Source organism: Charadrius vociferus, unplaced genomic scaffold, assembly GCF_000708025.1.
Source record: "Charadrius vociferus isolate BGI_N301 unplaced genomic scaffold, ASM70802v2 scaffold75, whole genome shotgun sequence".
NCBI classification, from domain to species: domain Eukaryota; kingdom Metazoa; phylum Chordata; class Aves; order Charadriiformes; family Charadriidae; genus Charadrius; species Charadrius vociferus.
Window position 1 is genome coordinate 339376 of NW_009648545.1, and position 21757 is coordinate 361132.

Genomic DNA, 21757 nt, shown 5'->3' on the forward strand with positions numbered 1-21757 from the left:
GAACCACAGGCAAAGGCCCTTCACATACTTACAAGGCTGAAAGAGGAAAACAACAAATCGTGTTGCACAGGGCTTGGGAGAGCCCATGTCTTTCCATGGGCTGGCTGCCGGCGGGGACAAGGTCTGCCAGCATCTCTGCCAGCCTCTTCCCACAAGTCATGGCACACAGCTGGAGTCCCCATGGGACCCACTGCTGGGAGACACACACACATAGCCAGAAGCCGTGCAGGGCATGTCCTGACTCTTCACTTCTTGGTGGAGACCTGGCAGCTCACCAGGTGGTCTACAGGGCTCTACATTCCCAACACAATCGCCGCACAAGACCAACAGGAGGGACAAATGCCATGGGGGCCACCAAGTGCGACAAGAGTCCCACCACTGTCCCCCTACACGGCTGCCCCCAGTGGCACTGAGGGTGCCAGCCCTTGTGGTGTCTGCCCGTCCAGCCAATCCGCTCAGCAGCAATGCCAACCTCATGGGCACGTCCCCTGCCCAGCTTGCTGAGATGATGTCCTGTCCCCTCTTGACACTTGCTATCTTGCTTTTATCCATGGCATCCAAGATGGATATGACTGCTGCTTCGAGCTCCCTCAGCAGCGTGCCACCTTGGCTTTCCACAGCCTGCTGCTGAGCTAACATCTCCCCATGGGAAAGGAGAGAAGCTTGAGAAAAGAGGGACAAAATGGAGAAAGAAAACAGGTATTCCCTATTACAACATACAAAACTATGCGAATGTGACATTGAAGGTGTGAATGCAAAAGGCCAGGTAATATGGAAGTTAGGCCCCTCACTTTTAAACAAACAATAAATAATGTATTAAATTGTAATACAAAATACTCTGTCTGTCTGACATGACGTCTGTTTGTGAATTACTTTGGTGGATATAATTGAGGCAAGGAGGAGAATCTCTTGGAGAATTCTGTTAACATATCTTCTTCTCTCACCATCACTCTTTCTGCTTTTATTCTGATGTCCTTTATACTTGCCTTTTTCTTGGCAATAGAGGCACAGCATCCACACAAGATGCAAAAGCAAGCAGTCTGACAGGTTTAGATACCTGAGTTCACTAATAAACATCCACCTTTTTTGATGAGTTACACAGTGCTACGTGCTTCATTTGGATACGTTGGAATACACCTTGCTTTGGTTAAAGAGGTGTTTAATTAAAAAGATGAAATGTTAGCAATTCAGTAAATATCACATTAATTGCAAAGACTAATTACTAAACATGCATTAGTAAAAGAATCATAAATGCTACTCATAGCTGTTATTTTAAAAATTGCTTAGCTCTTAAGAATGATTACACAGCGGTTACAGTTTGGCTTGTTACAGACGTATTTCAAATATTTCACGGTGGGTTCCTTGCTCAACACCAGCCATGGCATTGCAGCATACGGGGTACAGCAGCGCCTCCACTCTAGTTGCCATTTAAACCTTTGCCATAACGAATGCTGCTGTGATGCCTGGGATATTCCCCAGGCCGCCTGCCTGCCTGCAAGGACCCTTCCCAGTGTGTCAGACACGCTCCCAGCGTTCCCAGCAGTGCAGCGTGGAGTGGTGTGAGCAGTGGTAATGATCGCTGGTGAGGACAGGATCATGAAGGTGTTAGCAGTGGCATCGTAATGAGTGTTGAGGTAGTTATGTATGGGTTTCTTAATGCTGCTCTTCTGGAAAAATCTGACATAGTCATGCCTCTTTCCACAGGGCGTTTACGTCGCCCTATGTCGTACTAGAAGAAGTGTGTGATATAAATGCTGCTTGGTTCAATAGGTTAGCTTTTCAGTTCTCCAGAATTTAAATAATTCTCTAGTAAATCTCATCTGTTATTCAGAGTAATTTCTATTGAATCCCATTGGTTTCACCCGTATTACCTCCTCCAAGTTCCACTGCTCATGGTGAGTCAGCATGGTCTAAAAGGCTGAGTGCGAAGAGCCAGAAATGAGACATTTTTCCAGGAGGAAAAGTACATAAGCAGGATGTCCTTTCCAGATGCTGAGTTAGGGAATTTCATTTTGCTTAGCTAAATTCCCCTTGCAGTTTGTGGTAGGTGCAAAATTTTTCTTTATGTTCGTCAGAAAGTCCTCTTCTGTTGTGCATTGCTGCATACTTACCTCTGGCTCCGGGTTTCATTTCAATGGTAAGCAGAGTCGTATTTGTTTCTGTTTCTTTGTGTTTATAAACACTTTGGAGTCCTTCTCCATAAAAGGTGCTGTATAAAGTGTAAACTGCATTTTAGTATTATGAGCACCATCACTTGCAGGGGAAGTTATAAATATATTTCACTCTAGTAGTCTATCAAATTAATGTAATTATGAACACTAAGGCTTTTTCTAAATCAGCTGAAGGATGCAATTTTTTTTTCTCCAAATCATATAGAATTGAATAAACCCAAATGCAGAGACAGTCCACAGAGCCCCATCTTAGTCCTTCTAAGATTTTTGTTGTTCTTCTTTGCCTTACAAAAGTACAAAAAGACAGGCAGCGGTAGTAGGTTTACAGTGTGGTCAGGTAGATGGCAGAAAACATCACCTCTGGAATTCTCCAGTACAATCCTCAAGGGTGAAGATGTGGGGTTGGGTTTTTGGGTGGCTTTTTTTTGGGTGGGTTTTTTTTTTGTAAATTGGGTGTATTCATTTCTACATTATTTGGAGAAAAAAAAAACAAAAAACTCATCACCCATGGCCAGCTCATCAATTTATCACTCAGGCCAGCTGAGGATGCAGGAGAGTGTCTTTGTGATCTAGAAAATTTCCTGTTCTGCCAAATCTCCTGTAAGCAGGCAGGAGCGATCCTCTAACTAGAGGTTGTTAGAGACTGTAGAGATCTTAGAGACGGCAGAGGTTAGACTTGAGGTGGTGAATGGCCCCAGAGTGTTTGACAGCGCCATGTAATAGCTATCCTGTTCACCTGAATCTCAACTCTATATTATTTGCTCTGGTCACATTTTTTACAGCTGAACTTGATGCAAGTAAGGGGTAGGGTTGGTTTATTGCAGTAAGAGGCCAAAGAAAGCTTGTGTGGGACAACACGAAGAAGGCTGCTAGGACTCAGGATGAATGCAAAATCTGTATTCTGAACAAAACAGGCCATGGGCTGTTCTCCAGTCTCACAGCCACGTGGCATGGCACAGCTTGCATCCACACACCTGGACTCTCTCCGCTCTCTTGTCCATCCAGGACAGCATGGCTGTACCCAGGAATGGCCTCTGGCTCATGACAACCCTTCAGCTATGCTGGGGGACTGCCTGGGAGAGCACTCGCTGGCGTAGCCCTCATGGCAGAGAGCGTTGAAACAGTGAGGACAGGAGTGGGTAGTGCTTGAGCCAGAACCCTGGCTCTGATTTAATTACCAGTACAGACACTGCTGAAGTAGTACGATGGAGATCTCCTTGGTCTCTGCGCAGTGGCAATGGATGGTTTAGATTAGTGAAACTAATGGTATCTGTGGGCAAGATGGCCAGAGCTCTCGGTAATGGGGTAGACTAAGGAAGCAGCAAACCTCTGCCAAGGTGAGGGAAAAGTGATCATGGCATCATAGAGCACTGCTGCTCTTCTCCCTCCTGGCCCAAAGCAGTAAAACAGCAGCTGCTCAGCTGTGCAGCAGGTCACGGTGCTACACAAGTGCTTGTCGTCCTTGAAATTTGTCAGCTTTTTCATACACTGGTGAAAACGTGCACCCTATACTTGCCTGTTCCCTGATACCGGGCCCTCTGGTACAGGAAAGACATCATCAAACTGCAGCAAGTTTAGCAGAGGCCACCAGGGTAGCTAGGGCTGGAGCACTTGCCCTTTGAGGAGAGGCTGTGGGAGCAGGGCTTGTTCAGCCTGGAGATGAGACAGCTTCAGGGGCAGCTAACTGCAGCCCTTCAGTACCTATGGGGAAGTCATCAAGAAAACGGAGCTGGTCTCTTTATAATGGTGCATGGTGAGAAAATGAGAGGTAAGAGGCACAAGTAGAAAGTAAGAGATGCTGATATAAGGTAAAAAATTTCCCTGGGAACACAGTGAGGCAGTGGCACAGGCTGCCCAGGGAGGTTGGGCAGTCTCCACACTTGGAGCTTTACAAGACCTGACCAGAGAAATCCCCAAGCGCCTGATCTGAGCTCGTGGCTGAGCTTGGCTGAAGAAGAAGGTTGGACAAGAGACCTGCTGAGGTCCCTTCTGACCTGTGACCCTTCTCACCTATCCCGTGATCCTACAGAAAACTTCTTCCTGATAGAAACAATAATACAACTGTAGCAATAATTTCGGCTAAACAGACTACCACACCATGTTTACAAAAGAACATTTTCCAGGATTGAGAAGGTTTCAGAATAATTTTGTTTCTAAATTCACCTTTTGTGACTTGTCCAAACTTTCTGAAAAAAGTTCTGCTACAGGGTGAAATGGAAACTGTTAGGAAATTGGTTGGCATAGAAAGAGGGGGCAGTTAGAAGAAAATCAAGCATCGGGTGCTCAGCAGGTACTAATTGGGTGGTTAGTTGTGAAGAAACTGCTTCCCCCAGGTACTGGGATAAGGCAGCACAGAAATGACTTGAAATATGGATGTGACCCAATACCTCCCTTTTAATTCAATCTTTTTCCAGCCCATCGCTGGAATTTACACAACGTTTTATTGACTATGGTATCAGAAGCTATCAATTTGCTGCAGCCTCATAAAAATAAAATAGTGATACAGAAGAGAAACTGCTGTGTCAGACACACTTCAGCTATTCCCAGCTTTCCTCGACCCCTTCATCTCCCCTCTCATCATAAACATCACTATTCTGTTTGGCTCTTGCTTCTCCTAACCATTAAAACAGGGAAACAAAAACATAGCCCAGAAGCTGTTAACACAAGACCCAGAAATGTGTCAAATATTCAGTGTCTGAAGTATTTGTTGGCACCAACTAGTAGAAAGGAACAAATAAACAAGCAAAACAGCAGAAAACCAGGTGTGTCTGTGGGTACAAGAAAGATAAAAGCAGGGCTATATATTTAAAATAGAGCAAGAGTGTTGTATCATACCATGATTGCTGTGGTAATTACCCATTTTAACGCATATTAGTGCAAACAGCTGTGCAAAATTCATATAAATGGTGGAACATAAGTAATATTCTTTAATTAAAAAAATTACAAGTTTTTTTTTTTCTTAAGGAGTTAAATGTATTTTGCTCATCATGCTTGGTCCCTTATGACATGAATATCTCACAAGGAACAGTAACAGGGGTGCACAGTAACCTTTTAGCTCTTGGTTTAATTCCACATGTATTAAAAATACCTTGGTTTGCTGAATTCAATAGTAGTTTTGGAATAATACCTTTGTTCTGCCCCTGAAAATCATAGACCTTCTGCAATACCGATGCTGTTTACCATACTTTATTCATGGTCACATGTCAAAGAAAGAGCATTTTAAAAAAAAAATCACTTGGGTTTGTGGGAGTTATAATGTTTCTGTTGTGACTGTGCAAAGTGGCTCTGTTGAAATATATTTAATATCAGGAAATGCAGGTATTTGGACCAAAACTATGTCCCCGGGTGACTGGAAGCCATGAGGAACCATGACATTGTTTTTCATGAAGAGGCAAAAATGTTTAGGACAAAACATAAGATGAGATCCTAAAGGTGTATTTTAGGATCTGTGCCTAATAACAACTCGAGGGGAAGCTCCAGAGTGTGGAGCCCCTGTTAACCTCATCACTCAAACACCAGGGCCTTCCAACTTCCCCAGGAAGTTTCAAGTCCTTCAGTGCATGCATTTGCTGATGAGAATTGTTCCCTTAAGTATATGCCCAAAGAGATAAACTTTATGCTGTATGCGAACTTTATGGTGTGATAAAAGTTTGTGTTTGAGGTACCTTACTGATTATCTATTAGGTGGAAGAAAAAGAATAAAACAACCAATTAAACAGTAGCTCTCGTATCTGTATCTTAGCTAACCCGGTAATTGAAAAATGGCCCCCATTTTTCCCTCCCCCACCCATTTCCATGTAGCATTTCAAGAACTCTGTCCAAGAATATCACTATATGAAAAAAAACATCATCTCAAAATTATTAAAATCTCTGTGGGAATTCATGATTAATTTTAAGGCCTGGCAGATTAAAATACATTATTATGTACACTCTAGTGCATCCTTTCAGATATTTTCAGAATCTGATTTTGCTCTCTTGATACACACCAATGATTCTACATGTATCTAGTAGATTGCAAGGAATAGATTAGCATTAAAGAGGCAGTATTGTGTTGTTAGGTTGTTATGTGTAACTTGTGCTCATACATTAAGAAAAATGTAGCTGGCATTCCCTTGGACATGACCAGACCCCTTAAAAAAAGGAGAGAATTATTAATAGTTGGTTGTAATGCATTTGTAGAGCACTTCTGAAATTTTGACCTTTAGTACATTAACTGGCTGTTTTTATCCAGCTCCCAGGCAGAGTAAGATCTACAGTAGCCTGCTTAGGAAATTGAAATAATGGGCTTATTAGTAGGACTTGTTAAACCTTCCATTCCCGAACGTTCTACCTTTAGCTCTGGACCTAGCTTTGCAATGAATCTATCACGCTGAACAGCAAAATCAACAGCACTCAACGTCAAGAAGACAGAAAAAGATGTTTTTTATTTGGGACAGACTGACCAAATTGATCATTACTGCAAAGTCATTCATTCACAGTTTAGCTTTATAAATGTTAAGGTTCCAGCTTCGGCCTCAGCAGCTGTTGTATTTATGACTAGAAGTCTGAGGACCCATCTAGCATCAATTTTCTGTCATTCAGAAACATCTTTGACCTCCATCCTGACAAGGTAAGTAGACTTAGCTCCTTAAGCCCCTTTTTAATAAGGCCTGTTTTCTCACTTACTTCTAATTATCTTTGACGTTCTTCCATGTTCCACCTACAGCTTGGTATCAACCTGTCTGAGTTGTGGGCACATAAACAGGACACGGACAGCATTATGGCTGACATAACCAAATTCCTCTGTCACAGCATAGTCTCCTGTTTATACACTCAGAGCCCACACCGTGTGCAGGACCAGACAGGAGTTCACGCCCAGTTGACCAGTCATCACGATTCCCATCTTTTTCACTGCCTCTGTTATGAAGATGCCCCCTCTCTTTCAAGTGTTTTCCCCCCAGATGCTGCACATACATCTTTGCTGAAATTAAACTGTTTGTTTGTGCCCATTGTCCTAACAATCAGACCCTCCTGCAGCAGAGATCTCCCCAGGTCATTATTTAACATGGCCCCAAATGTCACGTCGTTTGCAAACTTTATCGTAATGATTTTATGTTTTCTTCCATGTCACTGGTAATGTTAAATGATATACAGCCAAGAACCAATCCCTGCAGAACCACACTAGCAACAAACACAGTCAGTAGTGATTGTTGCTTATAATTACATTTTCAGACATATTTTTTAACCAGTTTTAACGTATTTAGCATGTGCCACATTGGTTTTGTTTTACCATCAGCCTTACAGTTTCATGTCATATGACTATAGATCTACTATTTTCCCTAAATGAAAAAGAGAGAGATTTCTTCAATGCTTCCACCCTTTTATATTACAAATGTTTATTTTAAAGTTTCCATCTCATTCTTTAAAAACACCCTTCAGTTTGGACCCTTTTTATTCTTCCAAGTCTAAAAAGATTCTTTTATTTTTCTTTTAACTCCTTTATCTGTAAATTTCCAGTTTGTGTGTCCACTAGCTTTATGAGTCAGTTTTTTGTATTTTTGTGCTTTTAATGTATGTTCATTGCTATTGGCATCTCATTTTCTTAACTTTTTCTTTTTTTTTTTCTGGTATTTGTTGCCAATTATATTCCCATGCTTTCTCATCTCATACAGCTTTTCTTCTGGATCTCTGTGAATTTGGTAAGGTAACTATTTCTCAAACAGTTTACAGCTATCATTCATGTTTTTCTGCTTAAATTACGTGGCTCAGATACTTTACACTGTGTAAAATACACCTTTTCTAAAGCACCAGACAAATGTATTGGGGGTTCAGGCTGTATTCTGTTTTCACATAACAAACACAGCCAATTTACAATCCTGAGCAGTTGTCAGATTTTATTTCAGGCACAAATTTCTCTTCTGTTAGACGAGCTCCAGTACAACTTTCACCATGTTGGATACAACTGGCATGTTTTTTTCATTTTTTTGGAAGTTATGAAGTTGTCATCCATGCTTTTAATAAATTCCAAGGACATTTTTGTTCTGCCAGCCAGATACTTCCTGCACATGTCAATCAGATTGAAATCTGTTCCTCTAATACAGCTTTTTTCCTCCTACATCTTATATACAGAAAGATGTTTAAAGGACTGGCCATCCTGTTCTCTTGTGTGATTTGGTAGCCTATAGTAGTTGTCAACTGTTACTTCATCTTGTTCTTTATCTGCTATACCTTTCATCATAAGTATTGGAGATCACTTCCTTTAGAGCTGCCAATGACTCAGAAGGAAGTACTGGTGTAGCTGATGCAGACTACTTTTCTTTGTATTCCTTTGAGTGCTTTTCTCTCTCTTCCTTTGCTCATCTGGTTCTTCCTAGAAATAAAAAATAAAAAATATTAACAAACCAGGCATGGAGTTCTTTCTATTTCATAATAATCACTAGGTCAAATAAAAGAGCTATTTGGTAAGAGTACTAGGATTTAAAATCACACGTTCTGTTGCTATTGATTCACAAAAAAAGTTTTCTACATGGCTTTGCTTATAGACTCAGGACATTCCCAAACCAGGGCGACTGTTCAACATGTGCTTTGGTCTCATTGCTCAAAGATATAAGTAATAGCTGAGTGCAAGACTATGCAGAATCAGGCTAAAGTGAGGGTAAATGACACAGTGTTATTTTCAAAGGTGGCTCCCTTTCCAAGTTTCTCAGTCCCTGTTATCTCAGTAGCATGAGGGTAGCTACAGTCAGAGGCACTGGACGTCCTATTCCCACTGTAACTTATTAAGATCTCTGAAATACAAACTCTTGGGCTGGACTTCATACCCTCCTCTCTTAACCTTACATGTCCTTGAGGTAGAAGTCAAGCACTGGCCATGTGAGCTCCACCTCCAATCCCTACTTATGAACCCAAACTAGAGACTGTTTTTGCTAGTGTGGCTGTCTTCCCCCCACGCTTCAATGCACCTGCTTCTGTGAAGCAGAAACAGCACTAATAGTGGGTGTGGAAAGATAATACTGTAAAGGCTTTGACATCCAAAGGGACAAGCGCTGTAAAAGTATGATTATGAGACATGCTCCTGCAGCTCCAGTGGGACCTTCTGAAAAATGTATGTCACCTGCTGTGAGGGTCAGGAGTGCTGATGACACTTAGCATCTTGCAGGAACTGACCTATTGCCTTCCATTACTTTTTTTTTTTTTTTTTTGCTTTCCATTACTTTTGAAATAAGTTATGTCTGTAACTTACCTAGTGCAGCTCTGAAGAAAATCTCTCCCTCCTCTGAACCTTTGAGTTCATCTGGGGAGCCGCAGCATTTTGGATGATCCCCACAGCTAAGCAGATAGAAGAGGCAGGGCAGCTTTTTGTCCTGTCACCCTCCCACAATGACCAGGTTGATTTCATGAGCAAAAGGAGGGAAAGAACCTACACCTCTTCAATCAGAGAAATAATACAAGTATCCCTAAATAAGGATTGGAGAAGATATTCTGCAAAGCATCAAATCTTGGGTTAGAACAAATTTGTGATACCCTGCTCACTAACCAGATCTTAGTCTTGCATCCTTACTACAGTGTTAAATAAAAGACAAAACAGCAGATTGATGGGCTGATGCGGAATCCTGCACCACAGGACTCATCTCCTCACCAGCAACCACAGGAGAAATAGAGGGCCAGGAAAAAGGATGAAATGCTGGGGCAGTGATACAAGTTCAGCTTAGACACAGGAAAGCAAAGAGAATAAAATCAACAAACAGATGTAGTGGTCGCTTCGTGGAATGTGTCCAAAGTTTTGCTTTTGAGGTATACTGCAAATTAACTGAAAAGCTCTTTTCTTTCTTTTTATTTTCTTGGTTATGTGGCTCAGAGACTGAAGAAATGTCTGCAAGAATGTAAGACGGAAAACTGAATCAGTCACAAAATGGAAGTAAAGATTTGTAAGAGGATCACATGAGAATCTGCAAATAACACTAACAATCACTTTGATCTGTAAAAAAAATAAATATAGCATTGATGTATGTTTTATTGCCCTTGAAATATTTTGAAGATTTTTTTTCTTTTTTTATTAAAAAAAAAAAACCCTGTGAGAACTTAAGTAGTTTGCAGTTTGGATTTTTTGTCTCCACAATAGAAATGGCTGATTTATTTTTTTTTTGTGTGTGTAGAAAAACCCAAACAACATACTGCTCAATCTGTCTGCTGCATCTCCAAGACTCTCTTCACTTCAAACAGACCTCCTCTTCCTGCCAAACATGTGAGACCTCATCTTCTTCACCAACCTGTCCATGCCTGGGTGGGAGGTACCTTTATTTTGTGCTGCTGCTCTGCACCAAAATTGAACCTGTTTCATCTGCCAAGTGGGAAGAAAGAAGTGTAAATATACAGCGTCTGCAGTGACTCAATAGGTGCATTTAGTGCTTAGTAGCTTAAATATCTCCACAAGGAGTTTCAGCCTGGGTACTTATCTGTCAGTGACCCAAATGGACTAGAGAGGAGGGATTTGGGCATGGAGGAGGTCAGGGGGTGGAAGTTACAGTACTCATGTCAGGAGGTGATAAGAAAGCTGATGCCATGCACTTTCCTGCTCCTCAGTGAACTGATTCACTTTGAATGGTTCATTTATTTATGTGACCATCTAGGGGGAAAAAGTCTTTAATTGCAGGCTCCATAATGTGTTCTTCACATTAAATTCCAAAGTGCTGATTTCAGTTGATTCTGTTTAGAGGTCCATATAGTTTTGTCGGTGAGTTTTGCTCTTTCTTTAACTCTCTTAGTTTTGGTGACATTATATTTTTTATAACAACATAAATAACCTTTGGAAAGCAGCTAAATAATACTAATCTCTTTGTACAGAGGAAAAAGAAGTTATAACATTAAAAAAACTAATGTATATTTGCCCCAGTATGATGTATGTAGGGATAAAGTATACATAAATATAGGAATGAGAAGGGAATTGTGTATTTTGGAGTAGAGATCACCTTCTCAAGCCCTAGTATTCATGGAGGAAGATCCATATTTTGACATGGGTTGATATATTTCCTTCTCTTTTCCTGAGCCAAACTTGGACACAGCACGCAAGACTTGGTTCTTGGAGGTGGTCTCATTCATTGCTTTGAAATCCCTCCCTTGAGAGCTTGAATATCCGGGAACTGTGCGGTGCTGGTTCCTCATCCCTCTTCCCACCCTTCAGCAAGCTGGTTTTTGGCCCCCAAAGACGTTATCTTTCCATGTCTTTCCACTGCTCCTGTAGCTGTTCTTGCAATACCCAGGAACAACCGTGCAAAATGGCCATCCAAATACTGGCTGCCTTTTCCTGCAGCCAGAGACCAGTCTCCAGAGTACAGAGAGACCTCCATGAGGACTAAAAAGCAAAGATCAGTCTTGGAAGGTCAGCGTTTCCCACAGTTAGAGATTAGTTCTTCAGGAAACAAAGTCCTGTCAAGGATTGTCCTGACAGAAGGGTGTTTATTAATGAGCAGACTTGCCCACATCTCTTTTCCAGAAACCCGAATGTTGTATATGACACGTGACTTGTCTTCTAGGTTGAGTACTACACTTAACCCTCTTTTAGAGGTGCTAAACTCAAGGGCAAGAGAGAAAAAAAACAGTAAGGTGATCTTACTGTGCAGCTCAAGATTTTAAAAGCATAATAACTGTACTTTTTAGATAGTCAGGACTTAGTGAACCATTGAAAGTGACCCAGTTCATTGAGTGGAGCTGAACAGATGGAATTCCAGCCTCGCCATGCTTGGGTGACTCTCTGAACAATACAAAATCTTCCTTCAAAGCCGACTCCACCAAGCTTCCTGCCTCATGCACTTAACATTTGGGGATGTTCTGGTCACTTCTCAGTTCAGCTCACCATGTTTTGGGGTAGAGTAGGCGACAGACTCTTAGCATTGGGCTATTGCTTAGGGTTTTTCATTAGGGCTTTTGAAACTTCTGCTGTTTTGTTTCAGATTTAAAAAAAAAAAATAATCCTACGGCATGGTCTTTATTTGTTGGAAAATGTCTCACCAGGATCTAGCCCCTGAAATATTATGGCTATTTTTCCTGTTTTCATTTGGCTTGCCTACCACCGAATGCTGACAAAACTGCATGTTTGTAATTTACAGCAAGCCTCCCACTCAGCAACTCTGAGGGACGGGGCAGCCATGTGGCTACCGGACAGAAACCACCAGCACTACCTGTGAGCTGGCTGCTACAGTGGGGAGATGAGTAGGAAGATAAAGTAATTATGGGGAAAATAAGAATAAATATGGTCAGAAAGCTGCAGATATGGGGAAAGAGCAGAGAAATATGATGGATGGAAGGCTTTGGGTAAGGCATTGATTTGCTAAATCAGAGCTGAGCATGGCAGAGACCTCCTCTTGGAGATGTCGTATTGCAAGTTCTCCTAATGGCAAACTGACCAGGGTTCTGGTTCTGGTGGACTGACAGTAAGAAGCAAGCTTGGGTGAGGTGGGCTTCAAGCAAAATGCAGGAGGGTGTGCACAGAAATACTGTAAGGCTTTAATCTTCCCGCATGCCTGAATACCTTATAAAACTGGCTCTATTTCAGATTCATTTTGAAGTGCCTGTAGCAAGCTCTCCACCTCTCTTTATTAGAAAAGTTTTAGGGTCCCAGTGTTTCTTTTATAGTAAACTGGGAGTTTATTGATTAGATAGGATTTGGGAAGAGAAGGACCTGTACTCATACCTGAAAGGGTGACCACAAAAAAAAGGTGAGGTGAAGACATGCAACCTGGAATGTATCAGATCAGATAGCTGTGGCACAGATAGGGAAATACTTATACCACTGTGAAAGGCAAAGGCATCATCTGAAACAGTGATGTGATTAGATCTCAAAAAAAGAAGCCTGGTCTGGGCAGGTACAGAGAAGAGGTGGGAGGCTGGTCAGGGGAACGAAGATCCTTTTGTATGGGAGACCAGAAGGTATTTGTTTGTTTAAAAAAAAAAAGCTTCTTAAGAGATGTCTTTCCTCTGTCTGGGTGCATACACAAGGCAAGCAAAAAGATAAAAATGGGGACGAAGAAGAACTGTTTAATCTAAAGGAAGGTGTAGGCAGAAGCACACAGGGGTATAGGCTGGTCAGGAGGGTTTCTAGCCAACTAGAAGGTGGCTCTGAACCACTGAAGAAAGCACCTTACCTTCCTGCTCAATTGAGGCAAGTAAGACTGAGTAGATCTCAGTACCATCTGACATGGCTTCACATGAGGATGGTCTCCCTGACCCAGCAGACCTTCCACTCCAGTCCTCGAATAAAGATACCTGCACCTGTAGATAGTACTTGGTGTTTCTCCTAATGAAGACATCTCAGAAGAGACAAAATCTTCCTTCTTTCCCAGATTTGTGTGGTGGCCCACTAGAGAGGCAATGCAGACCAAGCTTTATCACCACCTTTGCTATAGCCGTTCTGCAGATGAAGAGCTATTACTCAAATGCTTTTCACTTGCACTGTTGTCACTGACTTTTCCGTAAGAACAGGTCCCTGAAGTCTGCCTATGTGGTAATGGTAGTTTGTAGAGGTACCTGTAGTCTAATTAACCCTAGTATCAATAACGGTTACTAATAACCTTGACTAGGTCCTTGTCATCTGGGCAAGCTCCTGACTTCCTGGAAAGGTTTTAATCAACTTGTCTCCTTCTCCTGTTCCACTTCGTGTGTACAACTGTTAGGTTACAGATAGCTCTGCAAAGGGCTGCAGCCACATCTGTAACAGCACTGTTCATCACACAGCCTCGGTCAGCAGCCCCTCCTTGGACAGGCACCCAGTGCTGAGTCATGAGCACATCTGCTCTTTTTTGGAGACTTGGCAGAGATACCTGCTGTATTACTTCCTGGCTGAACCAAGGAGGGAAATTAAATGCAATGAACTTATTGATCATCAAAACCAGTAACTCACTGGAGAGGGGTTCTCCTCTGGTAGCTGTCGGTTCGGACTATAAAACACTGGAGGTTGCTCCAGTGGCTGGGTGAGGTTTAAATCCATCCCCTGAACTCAGCAAATACTCCTGTTTGGGGAACTCTGGGATTTATAAGCACTAGGTGAGCCACACTGTAGCCCTGTGGTAAGTAAGGGTGGTACAGGTTTGTTACTGTACAGTGCTCCATGGCAAAGCTGAGGGTGACGTGGCTGGACAGCATGCTGGGGTAGCCCGACTACTGCCTCACAGCCTCATCTTCTGTCCTGTCTGAACTGGGACACTTGACAAGAGGCTATCCTGGCTGCATCGCTCCATGCAGCCCCCGAACCTTGCAGCAGGCACCCTACAGCCCAAAGGGCAGCCGTTACCTGCCTCCACCATCTGCACAGCCGGGGTTTGACTCGTCAGCTCATATCCCCTTGGATGTGCCTTCCTCGCTGGAGAGAGAGCAGGGGAGGCATTGCCACCTTCTCCTCTTGGTAGGCTGAAAATTGTCTTCTGGAGGCAAATAATCTTTGCTAAGCCTCTGCCCCAGCCACAGTGGCATCCATTTAACCGACAGAGAGATGCAAAAAGCAATCATCTTGTTTGATCCAGTGGGAAGCTGGACAAGGAGAGGCTATTCCCAGTATATTAATGCCTGGCATGAGCCTAGTAAGTGTTATAATTAGATGGCATTAATTAGTGCTGGAAAAGACTGTCATGCTTTATACCAAGCCTTTGGTTAAAAGATAGGAGCAGAATACTTTTCTTGAAAAAATTCCGTGTATATTTTCTTGTTTTACTAGTAGGGATTTTTAATCAGTTGAATGAACTTGTATGTACTAGTTAACTTTGCTGGAGTTTAGTGGTTGTATTTAAAGCAGATTTTATCCTAGAATGATATTAATTTGATAGGATCCCTGATCTGTAAAACCATTGGTTATCTTGGTCTCTCCTGATAAGAAAAAAAAAGTGCCGAGGGTTTCCAGTTGGTGAGCACATTTGGGCAGAATCTTTCACACGTCACAAATTGCAGATGGGAGGCAGTGATCTCGAACATGCAGTCACATTGCGTGACCATCTGACACCTTCCATTTAGAAAAATAATACTTTCCTCACAGCATACGCTCCCTGCTGCAACCAGCACCAAAAATTATGCCTGGGAGAGCTGTTCCTCCTAGACTAAGGTCTTAAATATTTCTTAGGCTGCTTTTAAAAGATTCATGCAGCAGCACCACCTCACTCACATCCTGCTAAACCAGAGAAAATACTGAAATTCTTCCCCAGACAGTGTTAATCACAAAATAGCTGAAAAGAACAAAAGGGGGAAAAAGACAGCAGGAAAATTATATACTCATACTAGCGAGGTGAACAATGGAAGGCTCCTGTTGTATGTGTAATTCAAACATGCCCATGTAAAACACCGCATGGAGTTATTTCCTATCACTACCAGTTTCTCAGCTGCATAAAATCCCACAACTGTGGGGAAGTTCGGCTTTCAAGCCCCCTGGTTTTGTGCATAATTCCTTTTGACAATGTGGTGTACTGACGCTCATTCATTTGAAATAGCAGTGACCATTTCAGGGTGTCCTTTGCTATATATTGAGGTGTCAGTAGTGATAAAAAAAATCTTTACTGTTTAAGGACAAAGCCACGTGAATTTAAAGGCTAACATCTTGTGCTAGCCTATTGTGTCCTCTTTGTTACTATGTCCCAGTAAATACCAAGAATAAAAATTAACCAACATGCATTCCTTCTACCCAAATGACAAGACTGACCAGGAACAGATTTTTTAACCCATGGTATTATCAGCAGTAGGGTGGTGAGACCAGAAACAGGAGGCGCCTCCCACTGTCCTACCTGACCTTCCCAAGTGTAGCTATCTTAAAGACTGGGACATGTTTTCCCGTTCATCTGCCAAGCAGATGTGCCCCAGCAGCCACGTCAGCCAAGCACTTAATTTCTGCAGAGTGCCTTCCTCCCCACATCACACTGTCACCATCCCGTATCTGTGTTCAGTCTCTGGGTGCCCGAGTGCCATTGATATCCACGAAAAAGAAGTGCCCCTGTAGCTGTTAAAATTTGGGCACCTTCCTAGAGAGTGGGGGACTGGTTGGTTGTTGTACTGGTGAAATTGAACAAAATTATGGTAGCGCAAATATCTCTCCCCGCTCTAAACAAGGATATGCCCCTCTGCCTGCAATGGATGTGACATGAGCCGCGGCACAGCCCCACAAGTCTGTCACACCCACCTCGGAGGGCTGTGAGGCCCCAGGGCACGTGTCCTCCCAACACCCAGGCAGGAACTCCTCCAGCCTTTGGGAGTTTTAATGACAGTTTTGTCTTGCTGCAGATTTCTGGCTGCCAGGGCTGGCCTGAGCCCACCAAGCAGTGATGCAAACACCCATAGTGCAGAAATAGCAATTAGTATCTGCCACCATGGGCCAAGATTGAACTCAAGGACCAGAGAAGAAAGGTTCTATCTTCTCTCCTGTCTTCTGACACAGCCTTTCAATGCCCCAAGCCCTAAACTGGCTCTTTGAGAATCTCTCAATTCTTCTCCAAGTTCCCATCTTGTACTTTCCAGCTCAGGCCTCCTTAGACTTCGTTCTTCCCACAGCATCCTCTCCTGCGAGGTCCTCCTTGCTAAGCAGGCACAATGCTGCAGCTGTATGAAGACTTTATGCTGCTTTCACAAGGCATGTGTGACATCTGGGCACGGTGTCACCCACTGCCTCACTCCTGGCTGAGCTTACAGGGTGGTGAGCTCCCTCCCTGCCAAAGTGGTGCATGCCACAACTCTAGTGCTGAGGTTACAAATGGTGTGTAGGTGGTATGTCTGCACCAGGACCTACAGGCTAGGGAAGTACCGTGCATCAAAGCTGGGAAGACAGGGAAGCACTGGTTCATGGCAGACAGCAAAGATCGAAGTGAGGTAGGTGTGCAACTGCTTAACTACCCCTCTAGTGAGTGCTGTGGGTGTGCACACCACCGTGGCTGGTGCCAGCATGTCTCTGTGCACCCTAGCAGGTGGGTCTCACTTGTGTGGTGTCTTGGTGAGACAGGCCCCTTCTGCCCCTTCCACCAACAGCCATCCTATATATGCTGCTGCTTCTTAGCCCCACAATTAGCTCCTCCATCTAACTACATGTCCAGCCTTCTCGTAAAGCAGGGGTTGCAGTTTTAGGGTTTTGCAGGACTGATCAAAGGTTCCACTTTGGGCACCAAGACAAAATTACTCTCCTTGGAACCAGAAGTGTCAGATTCTGACGTGTCTCCCTCCTGGGACAATTTAAGCAGAATATGGACTTCAACGTTTTGTTTTAACAGTTTATAGGCACCTATTTAGATAGCCACAGCCCGTGACTGTTGCCTAGTGAGGATTACAGGCCTCAGGTTTAGTTCTCAAAAGCAAAGATCAAGTGGTGGTCCTAACGCTCATCAGCAGAAAAAAAAAAAGACCTAATGACTTCCCAGAATGAGCCCTCCTTTCCCCCAGTGGCACCACCTCCAGAGGAGGACTCACAATGAGACCCAAGTCTTCCCTGTGGCTCGAGACAGCCTATGTTATTTTGGGGCAGATGGTTGGATACCCGAAACCCAGACTTTTCCCCTTTTTCTGATCTGTGTAACAGCTTAAAAGTTGTGACCTGCCATTTACATCTCATGCTTGTGCCTGCCAGGAGTCATCTCCGTGTCTGGATCAGTAAGGCTGAGCCAACTGGTGAACTTGTCTCATTATCTCCTTGCCGAAAACTTACAAGCGTTACTTATTCTTGGATACTTGTAGTATTTATGCTTTTCCTACCCAGAAGATTAGCTCAGGCATAGCAGAGCTCAGAACACAAACCCATCTTTTGGCATTAACTTTGCCTGGGCTGGCTGTCATTTTACAGTAGTTGCACAAAAAGAGTAACTAGCAACAGCACTTACAAATCATAGATTGTATTGTATTGGTTTAGCTCATATGGTTTGCTTTAAATTTATATTGTGCTTTAAATGCCAGCCATTAAAATTATTAGGGCAAGGTTTGCCCCCATTTTACAGCCCCCCCTCCCCAGCAGCTCATAAGAGAAGCTGCTGCGCAGTTGCCCTCATCTCTTTTTAGTTGTGCAGCAGAAGTCAGAGAGAGTTTCCAGAGAGTCATAACACAGCCTGGAGCTGTTTCACTTCCAGACAAGATTTCCATTTGGAAATCCAGGTACAGAACCATTAGAAAGCTGTATTTCATTTGACCCTCCTATTCAGCTCCCCTCCAACACCCACTCTAAATCCTTGACGTCTGTCCGGGTGCAGTGATGCAAAAGGGAATATGGGACTATAAAGCCCCACCTTGTCTTTGGCAATAGGTTATTTTGAGTTGCCATCTAAGCCTAAGGAAGACCATTCGTTTTCCAGGAGAGCACTTTGTCAATGTATTCTTTTTGACTGTTATTATCCTCTCTCATGTGTTGCTTTGCATTTTTCTAAGTTGTCCTCACATTTCCTGTAAAACACAGTTCTTAAATAGCTTCAGCCGTGCATACAGAACTTTCTGTGGATGTTCTTAATCTGTGAAAACAAGATCTGCAGCAGAGAAACTAATGCAGCCCTACGCACAGAGATGCCAGTGACACTTCTTCAGGGCCTTTAAACTGGTGAATACAATCTTATTTTGGCTTGTGACAAATCCCAGTGATGAAATGTCAGCAGTGCTTACACAGAAGTCTCCCTATCACAGACAGTGCAAAATTAACCCTTGCCAGCACCGCTGTCAGAACAGAACAGAGCTGTTGTATTCTTCTGTGAGCATCAGGTGGGTGGAAAAGGAGGAAACAGGTGTGGAAGTATTGCCAAACACCGACCTGGAGGGCAGAGGCGTTGTGAATCTGACCACACTGTGTGACAAACTGAAGAAGATATGAGTTGCTTGAGAGTTGTGCTGGGCAGAGTTTTGCAGACACGCCTGGTGAGGTCAGCGTCACAATTTGTCCAGAATTCCTCAATGGAAATTTGAATCAAAATTACAGCTATCTTCCAGGCCCAACTTTGCCATTACATATGTGATGCCCAAACCTCTCAGCTTCCATAGGATAGTTTAGGTGTGAGACAAAGCTGGGCAAAATTTCAGTGGGAAACTTGAAATGTATTTTGCCACATAACCCTCTGACTGCACATTAACGGTATCTGTGGTGACCTAGGGACACAAAGGCAGACACAACCCATCTCAAGAAGCAGGCAGCGGAAAAGAATCTAACAGGATCCTTCTGTTAAAGGTCCTGACTTTGTTGAGTATTAGGTCTACAGTGTACATTATATCACTGCAATGACCGAAAAAGTCCATGAGAGAAGCAGAGGATCTTCAAGAGCAGGGAGCGGGTAGCCAGAGCTGAGCGAGCTGGCGGGCGGCAAGGTGGGAGGAATACGTACGCGGTAGAAAAGCACTAACACTTCCCTCAGGAAGAAGCACATCAAAAAGGTCTAGGAGAAAATGGGACCTGAAGAACCTGTTGTGAGAGAGCCAGTGGAGATGTCTAAGTGAGGACAGCTGAAGGTGTCCCCGCAGGGGGAAAGCAGCAGGTGACAGGTACAACGGTGTCCTATGTGAGGTTAAGGTAAAGAGGGAGGCAGGAGAGGGGAAAAACAAAATGTTTTGTGGAGTCATGATGCAGATGAGATGTTGTAACCGTGACAGCAGAAAAAACACAAGGAAAGAAGTGGGGTTTAGGAGCATCAGAGAGGGTAAAAGAGTGGAACTGGTCTCCATGTGGGCTGGGGAGAGCAGAGAAAGGACCCCGTGGGTTTGTACGATTGGGAAGCACAAGTAGATGGTAGCAGCTCAGGCACATTGATGAAAAACTCCTCTGTTGTCTCGCACCTCTTGCTGGACATGGAGATGGAGCTCTGGCAACAGCTTCAGCTGGAAACCGTGCAGGAAAATCACAGAGCCTCTCCCGCACTGCAGCAGGAGCAGTTTGTGAACTGTGTCACCCTGAGGTCAGGAGATAACAGGAGCAGAGGATGCCTTGCACAAAACAGGCAAACTTTGGGAGGCAAAAAGCCTTGTGCAAACCTGATGTTTTATTGTTGCTAACTAAAATAGCCGTAAAGCTGAACTGTAGGAATAGGCCAGCTTTGAGCTTATGTGGCAATACACATATAGGATCATAGGTTTTGTTGCCTTCATATGGGCTCTGTTTGGGGCAAAGAGGAGTGCTAGCTGTGCCCAGGAATCTGCGGTGTCCCTGCACTGGCAAGGGAGAAAAGTGTTAACCAGGAAAAAAAAAAAAAAATCAGTCAAAGCTATTATCCTGGCTCTTTCAGAGACTATTACAGCGTCAACACCTTTCTTCTTCCAGATGTGCTGAGCAATTCTAGTTCCTCTGAAAGTTTAAGGTAGGTGCACATATTTACCTGCTTTGAAAATTACATGGTATCCTGCTCCCCGTGTAAGCTCAGTCCTTAAACGCTGTATGGACACAACTGGACTATGGCTCTTGATTCTGAAATGCAAGCTGAATTAAACATAACGATCAAAGGCAGTTTAGATATGGCCTCTGCATCTCAGCTCATGCTTTGGCAAAATGCATCTACCTTTTACACACAGACAAGTATGGTAAGGCATAAAGCTTCATACCTGATGCAAGACACCCCAAAAAGCACCAGGTTGGCCTTATCTGTGGCTGTCCTCCATCCCCATACAGGAAATTTCTTTTTTTTTTTTTTTTTTTTGTCAGCCCTCCCATTGCTTTTTTTTCTCCCTGTTTTTTTGGCTTTTCAGGGTGTCTTGCATCAGGTATGAAGCTTTATGCCTTACCATACTTGTCTGTGCTTTAGGTTTCAAATGCCCTCCATAGAAAGAGAAACTGCAGTCCTGTTCCTGATGTTTTTGGGTATCCAAACTCCTCTTCTCTTTGCTTTTTGGTCACTGGTTGTGCTCCTCAGAGGCCATTTTGTCATGTTGTAAGGTAAGACAAGGCTGTGACCCAGATTCTGGTCTCTTGGGTGCTATGGCTCAGCTGCATATACTAATGTTGCTTGGGGTTTCACTGTTTCCACCCTTCCTACTGTTCCTGTAAATTTGATTTCCCACTGCAACACATAAAAAGCAACAATACATGCTCCGAGGCATCGTCTCTCACCTCTTTGTCCTCAGCCGTGAGAAAAAGTCCCTTTTAAAAGCACTTTGCTTGTATTCATTTGGCTTCTGCTCTTTTTCATATTATTTAGTATTTTCGTTGCATTTTTTCTGATTCTTTGCCCAAGACCTTAGATAAACCACAGAACACTAAACAGAGCTGCAGTTACTTCTCGGGACAGTAAAAACTAAGGGTCAAATGAAGAAGAAACCATCACTTCAAGGTAGGCCTATAAAATCTTGTGCATTTCAGGGGCAGCGCAGGAGTCTGCGGTACAAATGTCTGTGTGTAACAGCTGGTTGCCATGTCCTACAAACACTTTTCCTGCTGCAAGTACATTGGAAGGCGTTTTTAAGGCCAGTGCCAGCTAAGGAGAGTCAGCCCAACAGACAGCACTGAAGGATCACAGGAGTCCTGAATGCAGAATAATTCCTCAAGGAGCATTTTGTTATTTCACATGTCACAACATTCTTCAGAATGTCATAGCGCTTTACACCAAATAACAGTATGTTATGTATGTGTGGTATTCTATTTTCACTGGTTCCTTAGAGAGCCCTCTCTGTCGTCCCCCCACTTCTTTACTTAAGGG

At 43.3% G+C, this 21757-nt stretch overlaps 1 protein-coding gene across 1 annotated transcript in view; it reads left to right on the plus strand.

Moving 5' to 3' along the window:
- Positions 1–682: 682 nt before the first annotated feature.
- The window catches only part of KLHL14 (kelch-like family member 14), a 112272-nt gene continuing 91197 nt past the window's right edge, over positions 683–21757 (plus strand). Inside the window, exon 1 of the mRNA XM_009885975.1 lies at positions 683–766. Within this exon, the coding sequence (XP_009884277.1) occupies positions 683–766 (84 nt within the window). The remainder of the gene's footprint in view (positions 767–21757) is intronic.